Source organism: Hippocampus comes, unplaced genomic scaffold (assembly GCF_001891065.2).
Source record: "Hippocampus comes isolate QL1 unplaced genomic scaffold, H_comes_QL1_v1.1 scaffold153, whole genome shotgun sequence".
Lineage (NCBI taxonomy): Eukaryota > Metazoa > Chordata > Actinopteri > Syngnathiformes > Syngnathidae > Hippocampus > Hippocampus comes.
Window position 1 is genome coordinate 561,638 of NW_017805991.1, and position 21,402 is coordinate 583,039.

A 21,402-nucleotide genomic window follows, 5' to 3' on the forward strand; every position below is an offset into this window, starting at 1 on the left:
GTGAGTGTGTGTGCGCAGCAAATGGTGAAATGCATTTTCAGTATGTGTGTATTTTCTCGTTACTCGTATCCCAGCATCACTTTCCAAAACGCTCACCCGAACATTGGATTGAATTTGTTAGCAAAATTAATTTGGCCGATAATCGGAAAACAAAAAAATTTGACTGTGTCCTTTAGTTGTTCTATAAAAATGCTTCCAAATTTAAATCAAACTTTAACACTAACCCTAATCCAGATGTATGACAACAATGTTATTTGAAATATAGACAAAAATATGTGCATATGTAGAAGACACTTGCTCTTAATATATTGAATTTCTGATAATATATTTTTCAACACAGTACATATATAAAAGATCCACTATACTAACTGTATTTTTTTTTAGTGCAAACGGCTCTCTTGCATAAAAAATACCATTCAAAGATGGCATAAAACTGTTGAACAAGAAACCAACATTACGTGCAAAATTCATTTTGTACATTTTACCACCCAAAAAACCAACTCACTCAAAAATGCTTCTACTGTTGAGATATCAGCAAAAAATGTTATTAGGCCAACTAACATTGTTATAATATAAAAACCCAGTGTCAGCACAACTAAGACGTGTCTGCCGTCTTGTGGTTATTGTTGATATTACAACTTAAAACTACAGTTGATCCCTGCTATTCACAATTCAGCATCCGCAGATTCATATCTTAGCAGATTTCCCCACCTCACCCCACCCCACCCAAAGGTTTTTAGCATCACTGTTGCGGTGAATATATCTGAACACAAATGGCAGCAACAGATGCAGAGTATATAGCAATAGTCACAGGCATGTATTCTTTATCCTCTGCAAGAACAACAACTATAACTGCAGCTTGGTTGCAACGGTCTCCTGTTTCCCAAATTTATGTGTAGTATGTCTGCCTGCATTACCCTGGCCAAGGTGTGTGTATAAACAGCACAATGTCTGTTGAATCATCATGGACAAACCGTTTACATTTTACAACATGGTTGAGTGCGATTTTTCTTATTATAACACGTCACAAAACTTGCTGGTGTTTTTTTTTTTTTTGTGGCGTTGAAATGGATTAATGGCATTTTCATTCATCTAAATTTGGAAAGATGATTTGAGAGATGATTTTTGGAAGGAATTAAACTTGTAAGTCAAGGCGGTGATGTGTTCCAATAAAAAGGTAACAGAGTTTCAACAAAAAATAAAATGATCACAAATTGCTCATAATATTCTTAGGGTTTTTTTGGGGTTTTTTTGCATTTGATGTAGATGGATAGAAATGGAACAGATTTGTTTCTATGTGATGTGAATTTAGGCTGCTTTACATGAGTGGGGGAGTGTTATACAATTTAAACAATGAATTGATGTCCTCCCCACTTGCATGACCTCTTTTTATAAGCACGCTACCAGGAAGTATGACCGACTGACTTCATTTTAATTATCAACCAAACAGTTGCTATAGTGACAGCCACATCCAGACAGCAAAATGAGAACTCACCTGGATGAAATGAGGTCACATATTCATTTCCTTCATAATGGGCGCACTCACAAAAGAATTACAGCCAGTCTGCAGTAAGAACTCTTTAGAATAGAAACTTTACCATTGAAAATTGTTTTTCAGGAGAATGACTCGCTTTTTCGAATAGATGATCTTTTCTCTTACAAATAGACAGTCACACTTTGTCCGTTACATAGGCTGTACACCGGGGTGCCCATTACGTCGATCCTGATCTACCGGTAGATCTAGGACTCGCCCCAATTAGATCCGAAAGGCGTAGAGGAGAGAAAAAAAAACATTTGTGTGTCTTTGTAGAATGTTAGTAATATATTTTTTGTGTTAATGCACACTGCACCCTAATCATCCTATCAGTCTCATTTTCCCAAAGAAATATTTTAAAAATAAAATAAAATAAAGCATATGCATTTTTTTAAATAATCTTTATTGAACAAGTCAGAATACAATTCTCAGTAAACAGAAAACAAAACGAATATGTTATTAATACAAACATATTTTACAAACGTTTAAACAAAAAAGAAGCCAGGGGATTTTTAGACAAACATTTCAAATGAGGAGCATATAGGCAGTCTTAACAGCTTTCTTGTTTTTGGAATCCAGAATAGAACTCAGGTACTGCTTTATTTCTGCTTCAAATAAATAAAGCATATACATCTTTAACCTACGGTGGCGCGTGACTACGTCAGCGGAAGTTGTTAGCGCTCAGCAGTCTGCAATTGCAGTTTGTGATTAGAGCTGTTGCGCAATATCTTTGATCGTCATTATTCTCATTCAGTTTGCTTCGTGTACAATTCACCGAGGGCACGGGCTGAGGGAAGCACTTTAAAACGGTACGTGTTAGCTACGATAGTCAACAGGCTGCAAAAGTGCTTCGCTTGGTTGACCGAAAAGTAGATCTTCGGTCCAAAAAGTTTGGGCACCCCTGCTGTACACAGAATGTGGCCTTGTCATGATAGTGACAAAAGTTAAATGTGAGTAAATTCACTGTCATTTATAGTAACGATATAGAAAGCAATTTTTACTGCTCCTTATGGAAAGATTATTGTTGTAAATGAATGAGGTTTGGTGTATTTTTTTTAAGTCACTGTGAGCATACTATGTCCATCCACTTGGTGTCACTGTTACGCCAGGAAAGCAGGCGTGGCCGACTTTTTTGCCTATAAAGCCGCAAATAACAATTTTACAAGAAGAAAATTACATGACATCGCTTTTGATGCGTCACTGTTTTCAATTGGTCGGCACAATAAATTGAAATACACCGTAGTTTATTACTGTGTACAGTCAACGGCAAGTTCGATCTTACATCATTTCCTGTCGCTCCATGTGGCACAGTTTAGGATCTGTGGGTGGGTGGGAGTGCTTAAACAAGACGGAAAAACACAGGAAGCTGTTTTTTTTAACTATTTATTAAGCCATATACAAAATGGAACCCGATTAGATAATTTATACATACGCCAAAGATAAAACGACCACTCGTAATGTAACATGGAATAAATATTCAAGCAGTTGACTGCCATTTAAATATGAAGCAAAATGTAGAACTGGAGTTGGGTTGCAAAGAAAAGTACAAATTAAAGCCTTAGTAACTGTCTAGCGCGTTGCTAGCGTGCTTGTGGTACGAGACGAAACAAGAAAACGAAGTGGAGCGTTGTCATATGAGTTGGATTTGCCACCAAAACAAGGCCAAAAGAGAGATTTCTTCTGAATCATAGCATTTTTGTGCAACATGAGTTTACTCTTTTGGGCACCGAAAATTCAGCCGAAAATGGTCACTTGGTCAACGTTACCCAAATCTCTAGTTGACAAACCCTCTTCGTAAACTTTTAGGTGATTTTTTTCCTAATCCCACAAATCTTGAAATTTTACACAAAAACACATTACAGAAATCCTTTGTAGGAGTTTAAAGTATTCTAATTTCTTTCAGTGAATCCTTTTTTTCAGCCACGGCTTCCTCATTATCGGTTTGAACAAGAAATGTTGATGTTAGTTCATCCCTACACTTTTACATCTTTTTTTTTTCGTACTGTCAATTCTGCTCTTAGGAATTTATTTTCCGACCTGGAAAAGATACTTTCAACTCACTTCTGGCACAAAATAATATTGCCACGGTGCCAATGCACACAGAATATAGTGTGTGTGTGTGTGTGTGTATAGTCAGTATCGCAAAATGATACACAATAATACAGTCGGCTCTGCAACTACAAAAGTGGATCATTCCTGTGTACAAATGTCTTTTTTTAAATTCCCATAAATAATAAAGTCAGGTATTAAAATATATGAACAAGAGTGTAAATGTGTGTTTACTCTTCGTGCCGCCGCGCTCCGATCACATGAGGGTTGAACTGGGAGATGATGATGGTGATGTCGTCGCGGTACATGCGGGCCAGCTCCTCGGGCAGCGACAGCATCTTGGAGAGCCTCTCGTGGTCCACCGTGCCGAACTCGTTGTTGCCCACGGCGTGCCGCATCAGGTGGGTGGCTGCGTTTTGGTCCTCGAAGTCCGACGACACGCGAGCCTTGCGTTCCTCCAGCAGCCCCTGCATCTGTCCCAGGGTGACCTTGTAGCCCCCCACGGTGAGCGGCTGCTGCTGGTGCACGCCGGTCAAATACTCGCCGACGATGCGGACCACTTCCTGTCTGTGCAGAGTCTCCCAGAGGCCATCTGAACCGATCACCTGTGGAGGCAGACTGAGATTCACTATGCGGAATTTACTTCAAATGTATTCTCGATTATTACTGTCTGGGTATGAAAACCTCGATTTTTTTCCCTTTTCACCAGTAAGTTCGTTTGCATTGGGGCCAGGTGGGACAGGAACCCAGCAGGTTGCCTACCCATCACTATGACAAGGCAGGTGCCCATCTTCTAAAGTGCAATACCGCCACCAACAGGACTGGGGTGGTATTGACAAGCAGACGGTTTTTTATTTTATTTTATTTTTTGCTTTTCTTTTTTCCCCACAACAAGTTGGCTGCACATATTTAGGATGCTTTGATCTTGGAGGAAATCTTTGTTTCAGAAGACTCTCGGCACTTGTCTCTCACCAAGAAGCGATCCTGCGGTCTGAGCCGGTGGTAGGTGATCTCGGGCTCGGCCGTCAGGTAAGGAGGCGTATGGTAGTTGGGCGGGATGAACTTGGTGTGCTCGTTTTCGTGCAGCTGATCGGGCCCAGATTCCAGCACTCGCTTCTGCAGCTCGATGCTCCACTTGAACTTTACGTCGCCGAACGCTCGGAAGGGCATGAGCAGGCCCAACAAACGGTCCTGAGGAAGGGGGGGGGCGGGGGGAGAACACAATGAGCGAGGCGGGCATTCAACACAATCAACGCGTACAAGGAGGAACTTGTACCTGTCGTATAACAGTCTTCCTCTCCGAAGGCGGGTGTTCTTCACGAATCCGAGCCACCTCATCCTCGTTCTGGGCACAGTGGTCATTAGAGAGTGTGTGAGCGGTAAAGGAACCGTCCTCCTCCTGCACCCCGAGCACCGCCCGAGCATCTCCTGCATTGGCTATATACCTTTAGGACAAGAGAGCGTTGTTATTCTTCATTGCCAACGTCCCTTTAGATTTATATAGAAATATAGATGGATTAGAGCGATAGATTGATTAGATGCACCAGATAGATAGATTGATGATTTAACTGTTCACATTATCAAATCCCCCGCATTATTTTTTTTGGGGGGGGCTGCTCAAACACATACCTTCATGATGTCAAAAATATATTGTAATGCCGGTGTCCAAACTACGGCCCAGGGTCATTTGCGTCCCGCCATGCAGTTTTTAGCAGCCCGCAGCATACCACCCACAAATAACTTGATTTGGTCCTCAATGCTAAAAAGTGTGTGTGTGCGTGTGTGTGTGTGTGTGTGTGTAGGCGGGCGGGGGAGGCGAACTTGATTTTTCTAGATATGCTAAGAGACTGACATTTTCAGCTCCTGTGTTTAATAACTTTTTTTTTTTTCTGTAAGCGGCCCTCGAAGGAAAAAGTTTGCACACCCTTGATGCACTGCCAACAAACGCAGATAGGATCAGGTCACATGCACAAGAATGAAGTACTCTTAACCTTCAAGTCTCCAGAAAGTGCCAACTCAAGACACCTTATCATCGACAGTATCAAGTGTTGATCAAGAGCGAATACCAATAAGGTCACAGAAGTCGCCGTGTCTGCCCGTTGTAGCGCTAACATTTTTTTGGCTCCTGTGTCTACTTTTATGTCCTGCGGTGTTTATATTTTCATACGTAGTATGTCGATTACGTCGGAGAGAAAATAAAAGGTGTGTCACCGCCCAACAGACCAAATGTTTTGACATGTGTTTTGTCGAGACTTGTTATTCGTACAGGTCAGCTCCATCGACGTGAGCCACGCATGCCGTCGCTCCAGAGAAGGCCACTCTCAGAACCCAGTAGTGCAGGAAAGCATTTGGGTCTCCGACCTGGAAGACCGAACAGGCATTTAACCTTTTCAGGGACAGCGGTTACTACAGTGGACAGCTTATCATGTTATCAGGTTTCAAGGGGCAAGATCGGGTTAATGTACCATGATATGACATTTAAAATGGGATGTTGTATGGGGGGGGGGAAAAAAAAAGTATACACAGTATAGGACCACGTGTGCTGCACCTGAGCCTCCAAAGAAATGTCATTGTCCAGTCTCTTGAAGGCGTTCATGAGAGCCTCCCTGGTGTCGGGGACGTCACCTGGGCTGAAAACAGAGCGAACGGAAAAGCTCCATCACAAATCACATCGCAAAGATCAACTGGGTGAGTTTTTCAGGGGAGATGACCACAGGGTCTTGGTTGTTGTGTTGCTTTATATGCTGCGTGACCACCAATATAGTTTCTTAGGTCATTGCTTGCGTTCGTAAACTTCAAAATGTTTTCTGTTGGGAGAGTCGGAAATCAAGGACCCGCCAAGTCTTCAAATCTTTTTGCCATTGATTTACCCATTTAAAAATATATATATCTATAATTTGTTCAAATGGATACTTTGAATTTATTTATCTCATGAAATACTTTGTCAGTCATTCTCAAACCTTTTACACCAAGTACCACTGGGAAAAAAAAAAAAAAAATACTGCGCGCGCCAAGTGCCACCATCGCAACGACTTTTTCGATTCAAATACAGGAGCGCAGTGAGTCTACATGTTCATAAAATAATATTATTGCAAGTCACAGTTTGAACTTTAACACCGCACCCAAATCGAGGAGAATTGTACTCAAAAGTTAAATATAACTGAACTTTACTCGGGCAGTGATTCTTTCATGTACCACTAGTGAGCTCAAGTACCACTAGTAGTACTTGTACCACATTTTGAGAATCAATGTTCCAAACAATCAAGTAAAAATTGTATCCCTTGCCCCCGAGAATAGCAAGAATCCACTGTAATATTTTACGTAGCTCATAATTTGTGTCCCAAATCTTTTGTCTGGCAAGTGTGATCTATTGCATTTTTTTTTCTTTCCGCACATCTTACTTGGTGAGATCGATGAGCTCCTGCCAGTAGGTGCGAAGGCTGTTGAAGTAGAGCGTCTGAGCCTCCCTGCTGAAGTAGTCGTTGGGGTGCTTTTGCCACTGCAGGATGGGACTGAGTGCCCGGCCCGCCTCCACCGCGGCCTCCAGTTCGCAAAGCGTGTCGTGCGGCAGCATGGACACGGCGATGTAGTAAAAGAGCCTCTCGCTGAGCGCCTGGTGAGGAGGACCATCTTGTCAAAGTTGCAACCTGGCATTAATACTACACAAGCGCTGGCGACTGGAGTTCAAGTGTATCTGGAAACCATTAACAGTGCTCCACTTTTTACAGTGCATCTGGAAACTATTTACAGTGTTCCTATTCTTCCACATAGTTACAGCCTTATTCCAAAATGGATTTAATTCAGTTTTTCCGACAAATAAGCCATTGTGCTGTATTGTGCGAGAGAATTTAGGGAGAATGACAATAAATGTTGTAAATTATTATTATTTTTTTTGCTACCTTGCTAGTTTGAGGATTTAGGAGGCAATCGTTTCTGAGGAGTTTTTACTGTGTACCCACTGTAACCTTAACGGGTGGGAAGTTAGAGCAAGAGTTGACAGTGCACAGCTGACGGCCAGATACACACAAGCAAACTTGCCACAATCACGCGCCACCCCATCAGGGCCTTAAAGGCACATAGCGAACACACAATACGTACAGTTTTTTTTTTTCTACGCCTTTGATACGTTTACAATGTGCTTGCTCTCTGTATTGCTGTTTCTCAACTATTAAGAGTCGGTCTGGAACAGGGTTAGAGTAGTTTGGGATTTTTTGTTATGGTTAGTTTTGATTTTGTTTTGGCTTTTTTTTTTTTTAATTCATGTACCGTAATTTTAATTTGTTTTAAGAGATTTATATAAAGTTTTATTTTTTTTACATTTTATGCTCCGTTTTAGTTGAGGTTTTATTAGTGTCAGTATTAGTTTTAGCCTTTTAATATATGGAGTATTTGTCAAGTGCAAGATAAAAAGGACAAGTCATTAAGTCAATTACAATTCCATAATGACTGCTTGATGTTTTCTTCTGTACAGCCTAACTGTGACACAGACAAAAAACACATTTAAAATAAACACAAAAGCGCATGTATGAGCTGAAATGACAAGGATGAAACTAAAGAAAACAAAGGACATTTTCGCTCGAGATAAAGTTAGTTTGATGATGTTTTTTTTTTTTTTTAAAGCACTTGCATTTATATTTAATTTTACGATTATTCTATTTCAGTTTTGGTTATTTCATTAGTTTTCATTAGCTATAACAACATTAGACTGGAACCTATCCCGTGGAATAAAAGGAAGTTCGCTGTATTCATTTTTTGGAGTAAGCTACAACACAAAATGTGAATAAAGTGAATTGCTGTGAGTACTTTATGCATCCACTGTCGAGACTGTGTTGGAATGTCTTAATCAGTAGTTGCATTCTACCTGCGCGCAAGCACATCCAGCGTGGCCATCAAACACACCCAGCAGCATTCCTCTCGTCTGCAGACATGTTGCAGCACTGCGGCGGTCTTCTATAGGAGCGTTTGCTGGCAGCTGATTGCTGTCAAAGCCCATCACGGATGACACGTTCTTGCCATCAAACTCGGGCACCTACAAGCACCCACGCATGTCCAAATTAGAGCAACTATTGAACACGGAGATGGCGCGGAGGCGTTTTCCAGCGAACCTTGAAGCTGTACTCGTTGGCTTTGAGTATGGAGTTTACTTGAGGTGGAGTGAGGATGTAGCTGTGAAGCGTGGAGGTGGTCTGGTAACATCTTGAGGGAGTGTGACTCATGTGGTTAGGGCGCCACGAGGCGGATGACACCAATTGAGGCTGGCATGGTAACAGATGGGATGACAAGACTTTCACCCGAGGCAAGCCCCTGAACAGCTGTGACATCACGGGCATGGCAGACAGAGCACTGCAGACGCACATATGCAGTTATTTCAGTTGTGAGGTGTATAGAAATATAGTCTCTGTTCACATCTCGACAAATGGTATAAAACTGATAGGATATTGCGATAGGATATTGTTTCACAGTGCAGATGGATAAAATGTAGTATACGAAGGGGCCAGCCTCAACATGGTCAAGATGAAGAATGTGAAGACTTCTGTGTTTTAAGCTGTGGACTTGACAAGTAAGCCACCGAGAACAACTCTTAACCATTGCATGTACAGTTGGACAGATGCCACGATGGCTTGCAGAAAAATACATATCATACGTGAAAACTTCCCCACGGATGTCTACTTGATGAGTACGAGAAAACAAAGACCATTACATAGCAACATTACTCTGAATAATTAACTGCACTTAGCTTAGAGGGATGTCAACCACAGGATCGACGACTGCAAACAGGACATTAAGTACAGATGCATAATCTTGTGTAGCTCAAGTCAAAATATTAGAAACAGCGACACAACAACAAGCCCCACAATCGATGCAACTATTTATTTTATGCTTATCCTCATTCGGCTGCGAGGCTATCACAGCATGTGAAGTCTATTTCATCATGAAAACAAAACCTGTGGCACTCGAGACAAGGACTGGCAGACACACAATAACTAAATACTTTGTGGCTGGAGCTGCAAGCAAGTGTAGGTCAGCAGACCTGCTGAAAATAGCGTCAGCTTAAGGTTTGGGCGGTGAGAAATTTTTGATGCGGTCATAACTTAGTGGGTTGGCTTCTGCTCCGGATGCTAGTTCCATGTTACATAATCAAAGGTATGTCCAAGCGTGCGGATGCTGCGTTCCTCATAGTAATAATACACCTCGACGGAGGACCCAGGCTGTGTGTCCTCCATAAACACAAGACGAAAAGTGAACCATTGGGAGCCAGCAACTGTGGCAAAGTTGCTTTATTTGTTGACATCACATTACATCGCCGAGCTAGCAGCGAGGGAGAGCGTCGAAGAAAACTACAGTAGTTATCATGGCTCGCGACACGAAAAGAAAAACGCGCAATGACTTAAACGTCTGACAGTTTGCAATCCGACAAGGTTAAGTACTCATTTGGCTTGCAAATGCGTCGGCTAACAGGGAAGCGCTGCCAAATGCGAAATGGAATCAGGGGTTACACCCACCACTTCAATTACGATTTACAGGGAAACTGTGTCGAGGTCACTCAAAAAGCTATACAGTACTTGTCGGATTCAGTTGGTTCTTCTGCATAAAGTAAAGCCACCCACCTGCACTCTTGAATGTAAAGACGTTCTTAAAGCTCATGGCTCGAGCCCAAGCACTGCCAGCCAGACTTCTCGCTAGTCCACCAGCGCCCCAACCGCAAAGTGGAAGCTCATTGGCTGAGCGCTCAACGCAAAATCAGTGACGACCCACAGGAAAATAAAGACTTTCAAAATAAGATGCGTCAAAATAAGACCTTGACCGATCATTGTCATGTCACATACTGTACTGCACTGTACTTAACACACATAAAGGACAACCAAGTGGCAAAAGTAGTCAGACTATTCGATGTGGAAGTACAAAAGTACAAACACTGAACTTACATTATAAACAGACAAACAAATAAATAAATAACAGACTCGGCTAAAGGTACGCCTATTTTTCTTAAATGGTAAATTCAATTTAGTAAATTGAGGTTTATTGTCAAACCTCTATGCAGCTCGTTCCGTAATAAGGTTTGATAATTAGAGAAGTGTAGCTCGAACATTTAATAAAGACCCCATTGGCAACCAATGTCAACCGCCATTAAACGCCGTGCACCGAAGCACGCGAAAGTCTCTGACATAAGTTATATCGTTAAAATGTCAAACTTATCACATTATTGTGTTAAACGTATCACAGGTAAATGTGAAACGCTGTCATGTTATTACGTGGTATTGACTTTTTTGGATATGGCAGCGATAAAGAAAAACTACAGCCCAAGCACTGCCAGCCAGACGTCGCGCTAGTCCAACAGCGCCCCAACCGCAAAGTGGAAGCTCATTGGCTGAGCGCTCAACGCAAAATCAGTGACGACCCACAGGAAAATAAAGACTTTCAAAATAAGATGCGTCAAAATAAGACCTTGACCGATCATTGTCATGTCACATACTGTACTGTACTTAACACACATAAAGTACAACCAAGTGGCAAAAGTAGTCAGACTATTCGATGTGGAAGTACAAAAGTACAAACACTGAACTTACATTACAAAATGACAAACAAATAAATAAATAACAGACTCGACGAAAGGTACGCCTAATTTTTTTAAATGGTAAATTCAATTTAGCAAATTGAGGTTTATTTTCAAACCTCTATGCAGCTCGTTCCGTAATAAGTTTTGATAATTAGAGAAGTGTAGCTCGAACATTTAATAAAGACCCCATTGGCAACCAATGTCAACCGCCATTAAACGCCGTGCACCGAAGCACGCGAAAGTCTCTGACATAAGTTATATCGTTAAAATGTCAAACTTATCACATTATTGTGTTAAACGTATCACAGGTAAATGTGAAACGCTGTCATGTTATTACGTGGTATTGACTTTTTTGGATATGGCAGCGATAAAGAAAAACTAGCAAAGGTTGGCACAGGCTTCCCACCTCAAGTCTGCTAATGTTAAGTGACAATTAAAAGCATGTAACTAATATTAATACAAATACACCTAACCTGTTTTTTTTTCAGATTAGATGGAGAATGTTTAATGCCATAGCAGGGTGGTGGTTTTCATCCTGGCAGAAGAGACAACGTATTCAACGATAATTTTTGTAGCAACATCAACCAATTCTCTTGCATAAGACCATGGATGGGGCATATCTTGCTTCTCCAAAGACTCTGAATTCTCGAGTAGTGTGACTGTGAGTGTGAAAGTTTTTTTTCTTTGGTCTCTTAATGTCCTGTGACTGGCTGGCGACCAGTACACCCACCAAAATGACAAACAAATAAATAAATAACAGACTCGACGAAAGGTACGCCTAATTTTTTTAAATGGTAAATTCAATTTAGCAAATTGAGGTTTATTTTCAAACCTCTATGCAGCTCGTTCCGTAATAAGTTTTGATAATTAGAGAAGTGTAGCTCGAACATTTAATGAGGAATAGGTATGTAAAAATGTCTTCAAAAGTGACAGTTTAACAACACGGCTACCAAAAGTGATCATATCAAAAATCTGTCATCCACCAGTGTTTTGTTGACGAGGTTTCTCCTTCCGAAAGAATTGCGAATCCTTTCAAAGATCTGTTGGGAATAAACAAATGTTTTATTACAATCAAGTAATGGTGATGCACCAACTATACACTTTACTTTTCTGTATATCTACAAAATACTGACCATTTGCTGTAAGTATGTAAGGACAGCAGCAAGTACAAAGTTCTGAGAAGCGAGGTCGACAACGCAGAAGAACAGCGTATCGAAAATCAACAGCGTGCCCTCATTTCCATAATAGAGTGTATCACCGAAGGAGTGTCCTTCATCTGCTGGTTTTCAGCCTGGTAGAAGAGACAATGTATTCAACGATAATTTTTGTAGCAACATCAACCAATTCGCTTGCATAAAACCATGGATGGGGCATATCTTGCTTCATCAAAGATTCTGAATTCTCCAGTAGTGTGACTGTGAGTGTGAAAGTTTTTTTTTCTTTGGTCTCTAAATGTCCTGTGACTGGCTGGCGACCAGTACACCCACCTCTCGCCCAGAGTAACATAAATTGAAATAACAGAAGCACAGTGAATTAAAATTAATGTAAAAAATGCATTAATCTATAAAAATAAATTGACAAGGAAAATATATAACACAACGAGGAATAGGTATATAAAAATGTCTTCAAAAGTGAATTGCAAATACTGCAACATAAAACCAAGCATAAATTACAGTTTAACAATACGGCTACCATAAGTGATCATATCAAAAATCTGTCATCCACCAGTGTTTTGTTGACGAGGTTTCTCCTTCCGAAAGAATTGCGAATCCTTTCAAAGATCTGTTTGGAATAAACAAATGTTTTATTACAATCAAGTAATGGTGATGCACCAACTATACACTTTACTTTTCTGTATATCTACAAAATACTGACCATTTGCTGTAAGTATGTAAGGACAGCAGCAAGTACAAAGTTCTGAGAAGCGAGGTCGACAACGCAGAAGAACAGTGTGTCAAAAATGAGCAGCGTGCCCTCATTTCCATAATAGAGTGTATCACCGAAGGAGTGTCCTTCATCTGCGGTGACAAACAGTCATTATCTTTTTGCATGCATGCATCACCAAATGCAAATGTACATCATGTTCAAACAGCAAGTTGATACCATTATAAAAGATGCTCTTATCATTCGGTTCAAGGAACTCCATGCCCATGATCCTCTCCAACGCCAGTTTGTCTCTTACAATGTAGTCCATGTCAGGGTGGGCCTGAGGAGAGGATGACAGTGTGACTACAGAAGACAACATCTTAAAAATGGAATGGAAAATTCAATATAATAAAATAGGAAGAGAATGGAACAAATAACAGCATGTCAAGCCTCATGGGGGTGACTAACATGATCTATGACTGGAAAAAAAATAGGAAGAGAATGGAACAAATAACAGCATGTAAAGCCTCATGGGGGTGACTAACATGATCTATGACTGATCCAAGAAAGTGGTTCATGGTTTGGTAGGCTCGGATGTTTTGGTCAGACTGGTTGAATGAGGCCGCGTCCATGAGCCTTGATGGTCCGTGTCGCTGAAAATCAATTTAAAAAAAAAGAAATATTAAAATCCAAACATTTTCCTTGACAACATTCTGAGTGGAGAGACAGGCACAAACCTTGGTGAAGGAGTCCCGTATCCTGTCGTAATGCGAGCGCAGCCGTGTGGAAAGGGCCACCTGGAAAGTCTGCATGTCTGTGTTGGGAAGAAGACCTCGTTGGCCACACAGTGACTCCTTCACATGGGAAAGATTACATGTGAGACAGATGCAAATTGAACAACGTGTGTAAAAGTGATAATCGTGTCTTTAAGTGGACATACAGCTTCTCTCCTCAGATTGCTGTTCATTTCCTCCATGTTTGTATCAGCGTGGCCGTGGACAGAGCGCCCATGGATGTAGTAGCCAAAACAGCGCTGAGGTAAGACAAGCACGGAAATCTGCAAAGAAAAAAATACACTCAAGTGAAGCTTAACAAACAGATAAAAACTTGAATTATCCTTGGACACATTGTCCCACTCCTGTAAATGTTCAGGGCGGGATGTAAAAAAACATAGAGCTTGCTATACTTGCCTACCCCTGATTTTGTCTTTAATTAACCTAACATGAACGTTTTTGGAAATGTGACGCGGAAAATACATGCAGATTCCTCATTAGCTCAGTAAAATACAATTTGACACAAAGTTACTCACATTACTGATGGAGCAGAGATCCACAAACTGGCGGATTTTGTCTTCCACAAAATGCTCATAAAATACGGTGAAAAAAATGACCTGTGTGGATCAATGTTAACATCCATTAAGAGGTTAGCACCGCATTAAGGCTCAATATGGAGTGAGGAATAAAAGTGAAAACCTGCAGAAGTCCAATGCAGAGCCAGAGTGTTGCCGACAGACCATAGCGCATGATAAGGCTGTATGAAGGTGTGTACACTTGCGGGGGGCGCTGCAGAGTTGGCCACGGGTCCCTCAGGGCTAAATTCGAGAAACCCAACACCTACACAAATCATCGAGAGTGATATTGACTCAGGGATGTCAGTTAAAAAAACAAAAAACCAAGCCATGCGTAGAGTGAGAAGCACTTCAAGGAAGAAGAGCACAGCCATGATCTGGAAGTTTGGCCGAATCTTGCGGATGGTCTGGATCTCGTTCCACTCGTTGGCCACAAAGTAGGTCCTCCAGATGCTGACAGGAGAGGCGTCACATTTCTGCTGACCGTTGGCTGAAACGGGGGCACGTAGTATAAACACACATGGAAACAAAGACATTACCCGCAATTAGAAAGCTTACAGTGACTACTATTTTAGCACCTGGCACATTCCTGCTTGCTTTGCTGCGTGGTCTTTCCCAGTCAATGAAGAAGACGTCTACAGATAACTGCACAATCAGCTTGTGGAGGAACTGCACTGTCTGGACGCAACGTAAAAATACAGGATATGGAGTACCAGGACACCCTCTAGCGTTCAAAACGAGTATTGCTCTTGTTCCCATATTTTGACCGACTCACCTTTAGAGCAAACGTACAACAGATGTACGTCACAAACTGCTCCTCTTGGTGAGGGAGCGGCAATAACACCGAGGCATGCTGTTGGGCCTAAAACCATCAATAAAGATTGTAATCAAATTTAGATGTCTGGCGCTACGAGTGAAGGTTCCAGGGAATGAAGCACACCTTGTAAAGGATGAGCCAGTAAAGTCCAGTTCCCACAGTGACGGCAAGGAAAACATTGGCCAGATCTCCGGCGTAAAACAAGAAAAACATCAGCATGGTCTGAAATCAAGACGAAGTGGAGGGCCAAGATTTACACCCTGATAGGAGAAATCCACATTTATGCTTTATAGAAGCTTTACCCTCAAATCGACGACAGGTGAGGCGATCCTCCTCTTCCAGCTGACTGTTTTGAGCACTGACAAGAGCACAGCCAAACCAGCCAACACACCCAGAGCAGTCTGTGTCAAACACACGCAAATGTCTCAAGGGCGGGTGGGCAATGGTTAACAATGCCTTTTTGGTTTCATACTCACATCCGTCTTCAGGCGAGCCTCATTCTGATCCATCTCATACTCCACGGCAAAACTCATCTGAAGGAGGAGAGCGATATTCAGGGTAAAAGCTTGTAAATTGCCGGTTTGCTTCACAGAGGTTGCAGTACCTCACCAGATTCAGCAGATAACACAATTTTTCCGTCTTACGTACGTTTTTATGACGTAAATAATGAGACCGGGACACTTTTCAAAAGGGGAAGCAAAAACAAACAACTAAGATAATGTGGTGCGCAAGTGTGAACACCCTCTTATGACTGAGTGGACTGAGTGGAGGGAAATGAACAGTTCCAAATACCAGTCAGTGTTTGTGCAAAAGCGTCAGACTTTTAATAGAAAGCAAAAAAAAAGAAAGAAAAAAGGCAGGAAAATTGGTTAATGCTGAACACAGCCACATCCCGCAACCAGTTTGAAGAGGGTGTGCACACTTGTACAACCTGAGAATCTCCAGTTGTTTATAAATTTGAATCCCCTCTTGATTTATACATTTTTTTTGTAGGTCACATTAATGGTTGAAATTCTTTTTTTAAAATGATTTACGCTGGGCTCCTTTTATATAACATAAACCAGGCTTTTGAAAAGGGGTTGTATACTGTTTTTTTTTTTAATCCACTGTATAGATTGACCAATGTTTGCGTGAAAAATGAGTTTGTTAACATGTTCGGCCAATCATTTGTCCATCCATCCATTTTTCCGATCCGCTTTATCCTCACAAGCAGGGAGTGCTGGAGCCTATCCCAGCCATCTTTGGGCAGTAGGCGAGGTAGAGGTACAGCCTGGACCGGTTGCCAGCCAATCGACAAATAGACTAATATTTGGAATTTGAATGAAGATTGAGTGTCTTGATCAACCAACCACAGGGTAGCGTCGAATGAGTTCCCACTGAGTGACCTGACAAGTCCCTCCAAATCACACAAGAATGTAAGAGAAAGCAAAAGGCAAGTGTGCGTGTGTGTGCGACTCACAGACACGGTTTGTGCGTTGACATCGGTGACCAATACATCTTTGTACCCCACGCTCATCAGTGGGGGGAACACCTGACCCTGTTGTGTGCCTGGAACCAATTGGAACCTGCACACATGTGCACATGCATGTCACTATCCACCAAGCCTGTACAAAATTAGAACATTGATTTTCTGTGTCTTCAGTGTGACGTCATCTGCACCTTATTTTCACAGAGTTGGCAACGCGGATGACTTTAGGAAGGAGGCTTGGAATTTTCTCCCTGCCGCTCAGCGCGTCCACAAGAAACATTCGCCGCGACAGGTACCAGTTGGTCATGCTTTCTGTACACGGAGAGCAAAGCATGAGGCATACCATACAGTCATACGCAAGCGCACAAAAACAAATCTCACCTTGGTTAATGAACTTTCCATTATATTGCTGGTTAAGGACCAACGTGGGCAAGGGGAGAAGTTTTCTGCTCTCTTCTCCGCCGAGGTCCAGAAACACATCATAAAACAGCGGCTCAGGATAAGCACGCAGCAGGTCTGCGACTGAAAGATCACACTACACACACGCATACACACACACTCACACATATGTACTAGTGCATTGAAAACAACTGCTGTTAAGTGAACAATCGCAAACTTACACTTTCTTGGTAAGCGGTGCCAAAACTGAATGCTGATGTCCGTTTAATGGGTGTTTCTGGACAAATCTAATAACGGAAAGGGAATCATTCAACCAGTTTGAACATTTACACTGTGGAAAAAAAATTATGAATGATGCCATTAAAATGAAATGAAATCAAGTAAGTTCTTTTTTTTTTTTTTTTTTTATGAACCTAAGGAAATGTTTAAAAACCAAAATGCTCTTAAAGATTAAATGCTAATTTATTGTACTTAAAAAATTAAAATGGGCAGTGTTTCTTTTGCCTGCAAGACCGTGCGCTACAATTTGGAGAATCCCTCTATTGGACTAATCAAATTTTAAATCAAGACTACTCTCTTCTATACTTTCAATGAATCCCATCAAAATCTTCAGTACTGTAAGCGGGAAGTCAAGATCTATTTCAGGCCAGGTCTTACCTGGAGATTGGCTACTCCAATGTTTTCCCATCGAAGAAACTCGCCTCTGACACTATAAACGGCAGCAAGCAGCTTAATCACTGTATTCTGTCAGACAAACACAATGTGCCAATGAACAGAAATATTTCTCATATCGTTGTGATTTCAGTTCTACCTTGTTTCTTCCTCTGAAAATAAAGTTAACTGGGACTGGATCCGTCTGAAGGACTCGACTTGCCAATCCTGGTTCATCGCCATAGTAAAGCCATGGTAGATTATGTCTCCTGGAAAAAGAAACGCTTGACATGGTCAGAGTGGTATTTAAATGTACCCAATGCTGTGTCCTAATAATTCACGCGGTAGATTACCAGTAGGAGATGTCTTGAGTGGAGCTAAAGGCGGCCTGCGATCTGAAGACAGCGTTAAAGAGGCCACAGGCGTCAACACTGGCGCCGCTGAAGGAGTGCATGTTCATCACGCACATGTTGCCGAGGGCCTGGCACGCCGTCAGGTTGGAGAAATTCTGGTGACAGACGATTTGATAAAGTGCAGCGTAAGGATGACAAGAGAGACGGATTTTGATGGAATTAGAGAATTTGTAAAAATTACAAGGCAGGCTGCTGCGGATGAGTAGAGATTTTTGAGGAACCAGGCAGACACGATGCTGAACTTCTGCAAGTGGGATAGAAACAAAAGCAAAAAAAAATAATAATAATAATTTTAGACGCAAGATCATAAAAATGGATACAAATTAGGCTCTTGGTAGCTGAAAAGCAGCAAGTTTCATCCAGATTTCCTTGACAAAAGATCAGATCTCAAAACGCATATCTGATGATGTACTTTCAACATGCCACATCTGTCTGAGAGCCACACTGCTTTTTTTTGTTTGACATTAGAGCTTCCGTGTACACGTAGTTTATTTATTCCAAACTGCATGAACACTAACAGAAAAATTGTCATCGGTAGTCAAAATAAATTAAGATAATTTTTTTTTCATGCATCTGTATTTACTTGTGGAATCAACAAATGTGTAGCATCACACCTACATTTAATGGGAGCACTCTAGGAAGAATTACAATCCACCATTAAAACACACACACACACACACACACACACACACACACACACACACACACACACACACACACACTCTTGGCAGAGATAAACAAACACACCCTAAGTGTGAGAAGATGAGTACACTCACCAACTGAGCAAAGTTGACACTGGGATTGATATTTGTGGAAAGGCTTCCTGGTGGGATACACAACCCTCCTGTCTGGAAAGCCAAAGTGAAATAAAGACACAGTGAATAATATGAATATAAAATATACACACTGGAAATACCTTTTAAAATACATGAGTTTATTGCCAGATGCTCGTGTATTGTGTGTACAGTACAAATGTCTTGGGCACCATTAGTTTCGTTTTAATTACGCTATTATGACCACATATAACTCGAATATCACTAGAGGGGCACCATGGTGGAATAGTGGTTGGCATGTCTGCCCCACAGTTCTTTGGCACGGGGTTCATATCTCATGTAGGCCTTCCTGTAGCTTTGAGGACTACTACCTAATGGATTATACATTGACACGTTATTAATGAGGTAAAAATCAGTTCATGTAGCTGCGCTTTTATCCAGCTCCTCACCAACATAACACGCAATAGGTACTTCATTGGAACCTGCTACCCACCTCGCTACAATGTTTTGAGGCAATCGGAAAAAGCTGTGTGTGTTGTTTAAGAGTAAGCGGTGGTGTGAGCTCACCAGCATAGAGGGAGGGTTACACACACAAGAGCTTTTGATGAAGGAAGCCTGACATCTCTCGCACCTGAAAGCCAACGCACACGATAATAGAGGTGAGGTCATCACAAGATAGCGACGTAGCATCATGAAAAGTAAAAATAAATAAGTATAAATGAATAAAATACATTACACTGCTTAATCTAATGTGACTGTTTCCACTGCTCCTGCTTCCTCACTCATACAATTAACTAGTGCAACATTGCATTATCTAACTTGATGAAGGAAGACGATCCAAACTTATTGGAGTGGTTGTGAGGGAAATAAAGTCGCGGCTGCAGTCCAAGTATTCCAAAGTTATGCACCAGATGCAAGTCAAACATGGAAGATATTATACATCAAGCCTAACGAATTCTCAAGACCAGACAAGCCATCGGAACAGGATCTCATCAATAAAGGAAGATGACTGCTGGAGATTACATATCTACTTCAAACAATTGGTCAGAAAATACCGGTATAACATATGTTTTTAATGTCAGGCTGTTCATTTAATGGGAAATACACAACTCTGTTTCGCTCATAAAATTGTAAGTCGGACTGTTATCACAGTGACTCACTAGCGATGAACTTCACGTCATTACGAATATTATGAATTAGATCCTGAGATGTGTGCACGTACGGTGCCTATACCTGTCGCCGCTGCTATTTGGGACTGAGAAAGCGGATCCATTTCCATTACACATCTCACATGTGGCCTCATCCAAAAGGTTTCCATGGACATCCCTCTCCACTGGAAAAAAAACAATCACAAGCAAAAAGGTCAAAACAAGTGCATTACTTTTCACCTGACTAAATATTTCACTCACGGAGGATATGTCCGGCAGGGCACTGGCACTGACCCTCATCAGTAGTACTGCCTGGGCAACGAATGCACCCATAACCATCTTGAGTTACTGCCTGGAATCAAACTAGAAAGCTCATTAAGTATTTTGACAAATGACACACAGGTTTATGTGAGATAAATAGGAAGAGAATATAAGGAAGAACACTTACAGGCTTGTCTTCTGGACAGGCCTCACAGGCAATGGAAGTCAAATCAGTCGTGACCGTACGGAATCCACTTTGGCAAATGCAACTCAGCCCTGGAAAATATTTTTTGCTAATAACTCAGATGATGAGCTGACAACATTTTGGGAGTGACCAGTATTATTTCCATCAATCCATTTTCTAAAGCGTTTGTCCTCATTAGTTACCTGAACTTAGATTCGAAATATACGATCATAACTGTGAGGCAGACGTGCTAACCACGAATCAACCATGCTACATCTTTATCTGATTAAAACAACCTTAAGAGTTGTAAATAACATTTAAAATAAAACAACCACTACATCAATATATCAGAGTGAACATTGCACCTTATGTTCTGACATTTGTATTTCTACTTCTAATGCAAAGCTGTTGTTTTTTTTGGTTACATAGTAATCATTTTGAAAACGATTTTAGGTACTTTAGTCATTTTACTTTGGACATAAATATAGAAAATAACATGCTGCTTCAATTTGATTGTTTATAGTTCGCCCGTATTATGTTAAGGTGTCGTCTGAAGAAAGTGAGGTCTTTCTCGGCCTTTTACTGCCAGCAAACCTCAAATAAACTCCATATAATATAATATATAATAATCTTAAACAAAACTAATGAAGCGTTTATATTAAAAGTTTCTATTTTGAAGTGAGACAGACAAACCTGCTGGGCTGCGTTGCTGATTTTCACCACAGCTCACACAGGACAAACTGGAGATGTCGAAGAACTCTTTCACACCGCAATCTGAGGGGGCTTGAAAAGGAATTACATACTGCTGGCAGTGAACTGAATCAAAATACGCAAAAACGAATACAAAAACAAATCTGTAGCTGCTAACAATAAACGGGAGCGTCCCTGTTTCCATGGTGTGCTGGGTTTTTCTTTTTCGTTTGCGGGTAGCAT

General features: G+C 41.2%; 2 protein-coding genes across 4 annotated transcripts; both read right to left on the reverse strand.

Moving 5' to 3' along the window:
- Nucleotides 1–3,451: 3,451 nt before the first annotated feature.
- Nucleotides 3,452–10,306, reverse strand: pdp1 (pyruvate dehydrogenase phosphatase catalytic subunit 1). Its single transcript, XM_019892119.1, has 9 exons — nucleotides 10,192–10,306; nucleotides 8,689–8,926; nucleotides 8,445–8,612; nucleotides 6,985–7,196; nucleotides 6,132–6,213; nucleotides 5,850–5,944; nucleotides 4,860–5,028; nucleotides 4,556–4,774; nucleotides 3,452–4,188 (listed from the first exon to the last, which is right to left on the reverse strand). The coding sequence occupies exons 2-9, from the start codon at nucleotides 8,911–8,913 to the stop codon at nucleotides 3,814–3,816; spliced, it is 1,545 nt and encodes a 514-aa protein (XP_019747678.1). The 5' UTR covers nucleotides 8,914–8,926; nucleotides 10,192–10,306; the 3' UTR covers nucleotides 3,452–3,813.
- A 2,368-nt stretch (nucleotides 10,307–12,674) lies between these two features.
- LOC109528994 (meckelin-like) lies at nucleotides 12,675–21,382 on the reverse strand. 3 transcript variants are annotated; one of them, XM_019892112.1, is made up of 28 exons: nucleotides 21,163–21,382; nucleotides 20,473–20,561; nucleotides 20,286–20,376; nucleotides 20,110–20,209; nucleotides 19,444–19,507; nucleotides 18,880–18,951; nucleotides 18,285–18,347; nucleotides 18,044–18,198; nucleotides 17,851–17,959; nucleotides 17,697–17,783; nucleotides 17,261–17,326; nucleotides 17,022–17,175; nucleotides 16,832–16,952; nucleotides 16,632–16,737; nucleotides 15,649–15,705; nucleotides 15,475–15,573; nucleotides 15,296–15,394; nucleotides 15,131–15,217; nucleotides 14,934–15,033; nucleotides 14,706–14,845; nucleotides 14,480–14,620; nucleotides 14,317–14,397; nucleotides 13,948–14,064; nucleotides 13,745–13,861; nucleotides 13,553–13,660; nucleotides 13,245–13,347; nucleotides 13,017–13,159; nucleotides 12,675–12,923 (listed from the first exon to the last, which is right to left on the reverse strand). In XM_019892112.1, the coding sequence occupies exons 1-28, from the start codon at nucleotides 21,362–21,364 to the stop codon at nucleotides 12,843–12,845; spliced, it is 2,952 nt and encodes a 983-aa protein (XP_019747671.1). In that variant the 5' UTR covers nucleotides 21,365–21,382; the 3' UTR covers nucleotides 12,675–12,842. The 3 variants fall into 3 exon arrangements, with proteins under 3 accessions (XP_019747671.1, XP_019747670.1, XP_019747672.1); XM_019892111.1 differs by having other exon boundaries at nucleotides 16,832–17,175; XM_019892113.1 differs by lacking the exon at nucleotides 21,163–21,382 and having other exon boundaries at nucleotides 20,286–20,372; nucleotides 20,473–20,562.
- Nucleotides 21,383–21,402: the final 20 nt, after the last annotated feature.